The 9,437-nt window shown below is 27.7% G+C and overlaps 2 protein-coding genes across 2 annotated transcripts in view; one reads left to right on the forward strand and one right to left on the reverse strand.

The window, feature by feature from the left end:
- Positions 1 to 9,437, forward strand: part of LOC134827083 (ubiquitin carboxyl-terminal hydrolase 8-like) — a 71,162-nt gene that overhangs the window by 37,836 nt on the left and 23,889 nt on the right. The gene's annotated exons all lie outside the window — the stretch shown is intronic.
- LOC134833520 (ubiquitin carboxyl-terminal hydrolase 8-like) lies at positions 931 to 7,087 on the reverse strand. The gene is made up of 3 exons (XM_063847858.1): positions 6,486 to 7,087; positions 3,237 to 3,367; positions 931 to 2,255 (listed from the first exon to the last, which is right to left on the reverse strand). The coding sequence occupies exons 1-3, from the start codon at positions 6,552 to 6,554 to the stop codon at positions 1,379 to 1,381; spliced, it is 1,077 nt and encodes a 358-aa protein (XP_063703928.1). The 5' UTR covers positions 6,555 to 7,087; the 3' UTR covers positions 931 to 1,378.

The raw sequence follows: 9,437 nt of genomic DNA on the forward strand, positions 1-9,437 counted from the left end.
AGCCCTTGCAGTCCATTGACGAGATAAATCGACAGCCATTGAATCTGAATATTGGCTCACAGAGCATGAGATCGATGGAGGAAACGGACGAAGAGAGTGATTTTAATTGAGACTGTGTTAAATAAAAATTTTTGGGCTAGTTTTAAAACTTAAATTAAATGAAAGAGAAGCAATTTTAAGTAATTAACTCTCGTCAACGTCCATATCATACTGAAAGCACCGGTTCTAGTCCGATTACCGAAGTTCAGCAACATCATTGAGTTGGGACCAAATTGAAAAATTAAAAAAAAAGAAACTATTTTCCTAAATTATTGAAATTATCTAATATTTTTTCGTTTTTCAGTTGAAATTTATATATTTTTCAATATTTTTGTTTTTTTTTTGTTAAACTTTAGCCTCGGAATTCATAGTACAAAGAAATATAAAAATAATAAAAATATTTAAAAAAAGTATTTTATTTTTATGTTCTGTTTTTAAAATAAAATTAAAATTAATTTAATTTAATTTTGGATAAATTTAAAAAATTTAGTCATTTTAAATAAATTTTTAATCAATTTTTCATCCATTCAGCAAAAACCGATTTTTAGAACAAAAATAAAAAAAAAATTCTTTAATATTATTTTTTCTTAAATCTAGGCCGCCCCAAATGAAACTCAATAGTTTTGTCCAAAATTGCAAAAAAAGTAAAAAATTTTGAAACACTATTCTTCATACGAAATGCCAAATTTCAAAGAATTTTTGACCGTTGATCCATATTTTTGTTGTTTTGAATTTTTTACATTGATATTTGTGTATAAAAAATTGATCTTAAAAGATTTTAATTAAAATTGAAAAAAATGAATATCTTAAAAATAATTGTCAAAATTTTTTTTTGATAAAAAAATTCCACTACTTTCATGAAATTTTTTTTTTAATGTCGAAATACGATTTTTAATACAAAAATTACTAAAAATTGATAATTTTTTTAAAAATTTCTTGAAAAAACATGAAAATACACTAAAAATCGGTATTTTTAAATGAAATTTTTAACTTTTTTTTTTATTTTGCCTCATTGGATTTTCGACTTTTGAAATGGGGCATGGGACAAAAAGTTCAAAAAAAATTTGGAGCGGCCTAAATTTAATAAAAAATAATTTTTTTAATTAAAAAAACCAATTTCGTTTAACAATTCATATGTTTTTATTCTTTATAATATTTTTGTTCTACATCAAATTTCGTAGTTGTATTAAAAACTAAGTTTAAGAGTAAGGAAATGCGCAGGGAACTCGATGCGGTTATTTCAAATAACGTTTTTTTTTTTAATAATAAAAAGACTATTAGGCACATTATGTTAATAAATTCAGTACATTTTAAAATATTTTTGACGATGACACCGAAACTATCGCACGGGATTCGACATTTCGTAGAACAAAATGTAAGCTGCGGAGGAGTTGACGTCTCGTGGCTCTAATGGACTCACTTGCTGGTCATTAAATTTGTACCACTTGTCATATGCGGGACTCTTGCAGTAGGCGGTGTAATGTCCCGTCTCCATGGTACCGTAGTGATTTGACACCGCGTACAAATTATATGAGGTTTTCTTGTTCACGTGATTCACCATTTCGCTGCGTGGCAAGTAATGTCTCATATCGAGATTCTTCAGTGGAAATTCGACGTAATTTTGTTTTTTGCTGTAGCCGCCGTGATCGTGATTGACGTTAAAACGCTTGAGGTGAATTACTAAAACTGCTGGTAATCGACTAATATCCAGTTTTTTCACGGCATCTCGTGTGTCTTTGCAATTGGGACACATCCAGCCGGAAACTTGTTCGCCTTCGAAGTACATGTCGAGACATTTGTGCAAATCCGTGCGATTCGCATTCTGAGGCAATTCGAGACTGAGGTTCGAGAACGTGTCGTATGTCGTACTTTCTTCGTGGCATCGCGAACATTGCACCGTCGACTTGATCTGGCCATAGAACAAGCGCAAAATTATGCTTTCGCGGTTCTTTGTGAATTCGTACCACGCTTTGTCCGACGGCGACAGGTTATTTTCGGGCACAACATTGAAAATCGCCTGCAAATCAGAGTGCAGCCAATCCATCAAAATTGTCAGAAATTCGTGGGAATCTTGTTGTTCGTGACCTTTGAAACTGCGTTCGTACTGCCCAACGATCGCTTTCAAATCTTTGCTGGAAATCATGCGATGTCCTTCCCACAAAGCTTTTATCACAGCAGCAACTTCCTCCGCAATACGGCATTTGGTCAAACTTTGTCTGTTGAAGAAAAAATGAGAAAAAAAAATAAATTGAAGCACTTGAAATAAAATTTACAAAGTTGTTGTTCGGAGGGGAAACGCATTTTGATTTTTTATTTACTTTGATCTTTTTAACCACGTGATATGAAATTTTTTTCCGTGACCTTTGTTATATCACGTTTTTTTCAAACTACTTTGAAAAACTTTTTTTAACCACGTGACTTGAAAAAAACCACGTTTTTCAAACCACGTGACCTGCGAAAATTGTTATATCACGTGATTTGACAAATTTTCAAACCACGTGACTTGAGAAACTTTTCAAACCACGTGACTTGAGAAATTTTTCAAACCATGTGATTTAAGAAAATTTTCAAACCACGTGACTTGAGAAATTTTTTAAATCACGTGAATTGAGAAAAATTTCAAACCACGTGACTTGAGAAACTTATCAAACTACGTGACCTGAGAAATTTTTCAAACCACGTGACTTGAGAAATTTCTTAAATCACGTGACTTGAGAAAAATTTCAAACCACGTGACTTGAGAAACTTTTCAAACCACGTGACTTGAGAAATTTTTGAAATCACGTGACTTGAGAAATTTCTTAAATCAAGTGACTTGAGAAACTTTTCAAACCACGTGACTTGAGAAAAATTTCAAACCACGTGACTTGAGAAATTTTTCAAACCACGTGACTTAAAAAATTTTCAAACCACGTGACTTAAGAAAAATTTCAAACCACGTGACTTGAGAAAATTTTCAAATCACGTGACTTGAGAAATTTTTCAAACCATGTGACTTGAGAAAATTTTCAAATCACGTGACTTGAGAAACTTTTTAAACCACGTAACTTGAGAAATTTCTTAAATCACGTGACTTGAGAAAAATTTCAAACCACGTGACTTGAGAAACCACGTTACTTAAAAAAATGTTTAACCACGTGACCAATGTAAAACCGCATTTTTTTCTTCGAAATGCGGTAAAAAGTTTTCTTTCTTACCCATTTCTGTGTTTAATGTACATTCCCTCGTTGAAGTACTCGTACAGGGCCTGTGTGTTACTGAGACACTGAATAATACTATTCATGTAACACGTGTTGCCAAGATTTTTCAATCCAGTAAGGCCTCTACCCTGAAAATGCAAAAAGAAATGCATAATTTTCCAATTAATTCCGAGTTTTAAAACAAAGAAAAAGTTTTATTACAAGAAGTTTTCCTATTTCACTGCACACAAATACACACCGCAGAACAATAACGACAATGACTGTCCCAGTTTAGAGCATAAAGAGACATCAATAACCGCTGACTAGGACAATTGAACAAAAGTGCGGCGAAAATGAAGAGAGAAAAATTACAACAAAACGTGACTATAAATCAAAAATTAACTGTTCAACGACGTAAAGTGATACTAATCACAAGTATTTTGAAATGGATAAAAAAATGTAGCTAAACATGCTAGAAGGTATTAAGTTGGCGAAAATTGTCAGACATGAAAAAAAAATATGTTGACGACTGTTGAATGAGTAGTAAAAAGGATAAATGTGACGAATCTTAATCATCATTGTTGCTCATTATTTATTAAAATATTACACAGTAGCCTCATTTTTTGGACTGTGTGGGTCAATGACATTTGGTGTTCCACTTTTACGCGGAAAAATGTTTTTTGTTGACCACGCAATTGATTTTTCGTTTTATGTGAATGCATAAATTATTCGAGAAAGTTCTGCGAGGTGAAAATTTTGATAATTTTTGAGAAAGTTACACAAGATTTTTGGTCAATATCAAGTTTTTGTCAAAATAATTACTAAATTGATCAAAATTTTGATATTTTTCTGATCATAAAATAATATGAAGAACACATTCCCGGAAAATTTCCAAAAAAAATATAAAAAAATTAAATTTTCAAAAAAAAAAAATATTAGAAAAATTGATCAAATAAAACATTTTAAAATTAAAATTTTTAATTAAGTTTTAAGCTTGAAATTGATCAAATTAAAATAAAAATAAATTTGGAAAGATATTTGACAATTCGAGACGTAAAATTATACAAATTAATAAAAATGGTTTTTTATGGTGTTTTTATTGTACTTCAGTTTTATCAAAATAAATGATTTTTTGAACCACTCTTTTAGACCATTTAATTTTTTTTACCTATTTATCATTAAAAATAGTTAAAATATTTTATTGGATTTTATATTTTTTTGGAAAGAATTTTGTAAAAATATTTTTCACAAAGTTGTTGAACTTAATTTTTGGATTTTTTTGACAATTATTTTTTAGAATTTTTTTTTTTTTATTAAAATAAGGACGCTCCAAATTTTTTTCTATGTTTTTGTCCCATGCCCCATTTCAAAAGCCGAAAATCCAATGGGGCAAAAAAAAGTTAAAAATTTCATCAAAATTGACCGTTTTTTGGCCTTTTTCCATAATTTTTCAAGAAATTTTCAAAAATTTTTTAAAATAATTTCGATTTTCAAGAATTTTTGTACTGAAAAACGAAATTTGACATGAAATTCCTTCTCAAAAAATATTTTCAAAAAAAAAATATTTCAAAATTTTTGGACAGTTATTTTTAAGAAATTTTTTATGAAAATATATCAATGTGAATACCATAAAAACAATTAAAATATTCATAAAGGACCAAAAATTGTTTATATTTTGTCATTTTGAAAAAATGTTTTGGGACAAAAACATCGGAAAAAATTTGGAACGGCCTAAATTAATTAAAATTAAAAATTTAAAAAAATTATTAAAAAACTAGCATTAAAAAATAATTTAAATTTTGTCAATTTGTATGAAAATTAAATTCTTAAAAATTTTTAAAATTAAAAACAGACAAAAAATTCAAAATTTTTAAAAATAAAAACTTAGAACTGTGAAAAATCCTCATAAAATATCGTTCAAATCCTCACATAAAACTCACAAATTAATCAAATGAAAAAAAATATCACTCACATTGCCTTGTTAATCCGTTCGGTTCTAGTGAGTTGACATAATACATTAAAAAAAAACTAAAACAACAACAATGACCAAAAAACCAACGACTACTTAAATACTTTCGTTTGTTGTTCAATTTTTAAGGTGGGCCTTTGTCAAGTAATCAATATGACTCGATTTTGTTTTTCGGTTTTGTATGTCTTCCTATATAGAATTTTCTGTCCCTCTGGCATATTTTTTCTCGTCATGTTCGTTTTTATTTATTTATTTGTGTTTGTGTCCATTTCGGTATGTTAACCGCGGAAAAGCGTCGAAATATGTTAATCCATTATCGTGAGTGGAATTTTTTTCTTTCTTGTTTGAATTGACCAAATTACAGCAATGAACTTTCCCGAAGGATTTTCTTTCTTTTTCTCCGCATGCACTAGTAGGTTAGAAAGGAAGGTCATGCTTACACAAACAAACACCTTCGATGATATCATAACAAAACAAGGCAGCAAGGTGATGCAGCATAATCTGATTTATTTTTTATTGTAGTCAGTAATTTTTAAAATTCTGTCTCAATGTCTTGAGAACGGTCAAGGAAATACACAGGACACGAAAATTTGGGAGCTTTTTCACAAATTTAAAAAAATTAATGAGGAAATTTTTTATAATTTTTCTCCAAAAAATGTTCAAAAAATCATGAAAAAAATTTTTTTGAGTACTAAACAAAAATTCACTTCCGCAAAGTGACGCGTTTTTCAGGTCCAATATATAAAAATGCTCTTAATTTTGTCATTTTTAAGAGTTAGAAAGATATTAATCGGAAAATGGCGACATATCGTGTAATATTTTTTAAAACTTAATTTTTACTCATCTTTTTTTGAATTTTTTTTATTTTCTCATTTTCAAATTATTTATTTTTCTTAAAAGTATTAACAAATTTTTTTTTTTTAATTTTCATATTGAAAAAAAATTTTAAAATATTAAAAAAAATATTTTGAATATTTTTTCAAATGTTAAAAAAAATCAACAAAAATTAACAAAACACGTACTGTATCTAATTATTTATTTTTCTTACTTTTTTAATTTTTTCGCTTTTAGTTATTATATACTGATTTTTTTTAACATTTTAATTTTTTTTTTTTAATTTTCACATTGAAAAAAAAATTTAAAATCTAAAAAAAATATTTTGAATATTTTTTCAAATGTTAAAAAAAATCAACAAAAATTAACGAAACACGAAAAAGTTGAAGGAAATTAAAAATAAAAACAAAAAATGATTAAAAACACGTTTGAGACTGAAAAAAAAAAAATAAAAATTTTCTCACCCTCTTATACACCGGCAAGAAATTCGGATATGTGGGTATGCGTATTTTGAGTCCAGCAACCACAACCATGATTTTTCTGCTACTTTTTACTTATTTATACCGAATTATTTTTATACTCTAAGGGTTTTTGTGCTCATTTATTTGTATGTAATTCAGTCTTTTTCGAGTGTTTGATTTTCAGTTCTACAATGTTTCAAAGTGTAGAGACTCAATGTCAATTTATTTATGGCTTAAAATAGTCACACACACTGACTTTTGTACACACGTGGAAATTCTCGAATCCTTGAACTTATTTTAAGTTTTCTTTTTATTATTATTTTTTTTTTCAATTTTTAACTAAAAAGAGAATTTTTTTCATATTTTATGGCGCGGTGTCCTTCCACGCGTGTAATCACTTAATTTTATGTTTTATTACTTTTTGGAAAGTTTTGAATGTCGTCCTGCTAAGAATAGCACCAGTTTACAACTTTGCACACAACTTGCGAAGCAGACATTAATTACAACGACTTTCTTTCGTTTTTTACTATTTTTTCATGAAAAATTATTTTTTTATTATTTTTATTTTTTTTTTTGCAGAAGCAACTTTTTTGCTACATTGCCGTCCGACGGAAACCGCAAAACTAAAAACAAAATGAAATATCGGATTGGACATGAGCATGCAAATAGTACACAATATTAGAATAAAATATCAGCAACAGTCTATGAAGTCGTGTGTCGTCGTCGTCGTGTGCCTTGTGTGACGAATCTACGGAGGGAAAATCGCTCGAATACCTTTGTGACTACATTTTTCCGTGTACGCTGCAATATTTGTGGTAAAAGGATTTATTTATGCGCGTAATACTTTCATTGTTGTGCCTTTTTACAACAACAACAACAAACGACTCGTATTTATTTATTAGGTCTACGGTGGAGTACTATAAAACATGTAAAAATATTTGGAATGACGTGTCAATGAGCGTCTGAACTTAATTATTGTCCAATATTCGCAAATACACACAAAAAATGTTGTTAAATATTGACGAAGCTCCGGTTGATTCATAAATTTGGCGAGAAATCAATGGCAGTCAATGAAAATGTTTCTAATGATTTTCTAAGAAGAAAAGCTGCTTATATATATAATTCAAAATTTAAAACAATAAAAAATTATTTTAAATTTTTTACATAATTTTTAAAATTATAAAATAAAAACTGTAAATTTGGTGAAAAAATTAAATAGTTAATTTATTTTAAGTTAATTAAATTTTAATTAATTATTTTTTATATAAGGCCAAAACAAAAATACTAAATGTTTCAGGTTTCATAAACCCTCTGAACATTAGGTAGGATGTATATCGAGTATCGAGTATCGAGTATCTTTTAGTGTAAAAACGTTCACTTTTCTCTATAATTGTCAAGAAGCTTACATGTTTTTGAACATAAATTTTGAAAATTAGGAGGGATGAATATTTTTCTTTACAAAATTGATCATTTTTCACTAAAAATTTGAAAATGTATGAAAATATCGAATTTTCAACTGATTTTAACGGAAATTTTGATCATTTTCAAAAGAATTTAGGTCAAAAATGTACTAAAATTTGAAATATTTCTTACATTTTAGATACTCGATATCTAACTTATGATTTTCAGAAAAAATTAGGTGGGAGGAAACCTGAAACATTTAGGATTGTTGTTTAGGCCTAATTTTTCTTTGCAATTCAATTCTAAGTTTAATTTATGAAAATTAAAAATTTTATTAATTTTTTTTTTTATTTATCAAACAGATCCAAGTTTGTAGTTTCAATAAAATGATGTTTTTAGTATTTTACTTCTAAAAAATTCTTCATAATTAATTTCTTTTTAACTTTTACAAAATAAGCAAAAATAGTTATTTATTTTATTAGTTTTAAAAAAATTTCAAAAGAATTTAAATTTCATTTCAACACCCAAATAAAATTTTGCGAAGTGTAACATTTTTAAATTTCGTTCGCTAATTTATTAATTATATTTTAATTTTTTTTTTAATTTTAATAAGTTTTTTATATTAAAAAATGGAGATACATATAATTTTATTATCAAAGACTAGGTACATTTGAAGAGAAAATATGAAGGGTCAATGTGACAAACAGCACATAATTTCAATTTTTCATACAAAAAACATGCATGTATGTGAATTATCACATTGACCCTTCATATATATATATTTTTTGAAAATCAAAAATTGATTTATTTTGATTAAATTTGATTATATTTTCTTATTTTAGACTCAATTTTGAAATAATAATTTCCATAAATTTTAATTGAATAAAAAATTTTTTTTTTCCAATTTTTAATTTTAATCAAAAAGATCAAATGTGATTAAAAAAATTAACTTAGTTAATTGCCTTTAGTTTTTAAATCGACAAAAATTGACTCATTTCAATATTCGATCATGCCATTTCAACTATTTAAATTTCGACTGAATCGACCTGATATCAAAAACATTTTTAATTTTTTCAGATTTTCGTTCAACGTAGAAACCAGACGTCTCCTTTGACCGTTAATTCCTTGTCGCTCCAACAAAAAAATCAAATTTTACATAATTTCTATTGACTCCTGTCCCTTAATGTGCGAAAAACAATTATGCAAACTTGCACAAAAATTACGTTACTCATAATAATATTAGAAAATAGAAGAAAAAAAAATTGGAATCCGATTAAAAGTTGTCGCTACACAAACTTGGAATTCCATCAGCGAAAAAAAAGTAAAAAAATGTAAGAGTTTGTGTCTTGCCATGTGAATTACTGCTTAAAGCTCAAAAATATGCCGCAACAAAAAATTCTTCCTTGTCATTTTGGATTTGTTTTTTCGACGACATAATTATTTCTTGTCAATAAAAATGCCAAGTGTTCGAGCAATGTGCTTCGCGAATCGCGACTCACGTTTACCCGCCCGGTTATCGTCATCAATATAAATTAGATTTCGATCAAATGTTTA

The sequence above is a fragment of the Culicoides brevitarsis genome, chromosome 1, assembly GCF_036172545.1.
Source record: "Culicoides brevitarsis isolate CSIRO-B50_1 chromosome 1, AGI_CSIRO_Cbre_v1, whole genome shotgun sequence".
Taxonomy (NCBI): domain Eukaryota; kingdom Metazoa; phylum Arthropoda; class Insecta; order Diptera; family Ceratopogonidae; genus Culicoides; species Culicoides brevitarsis.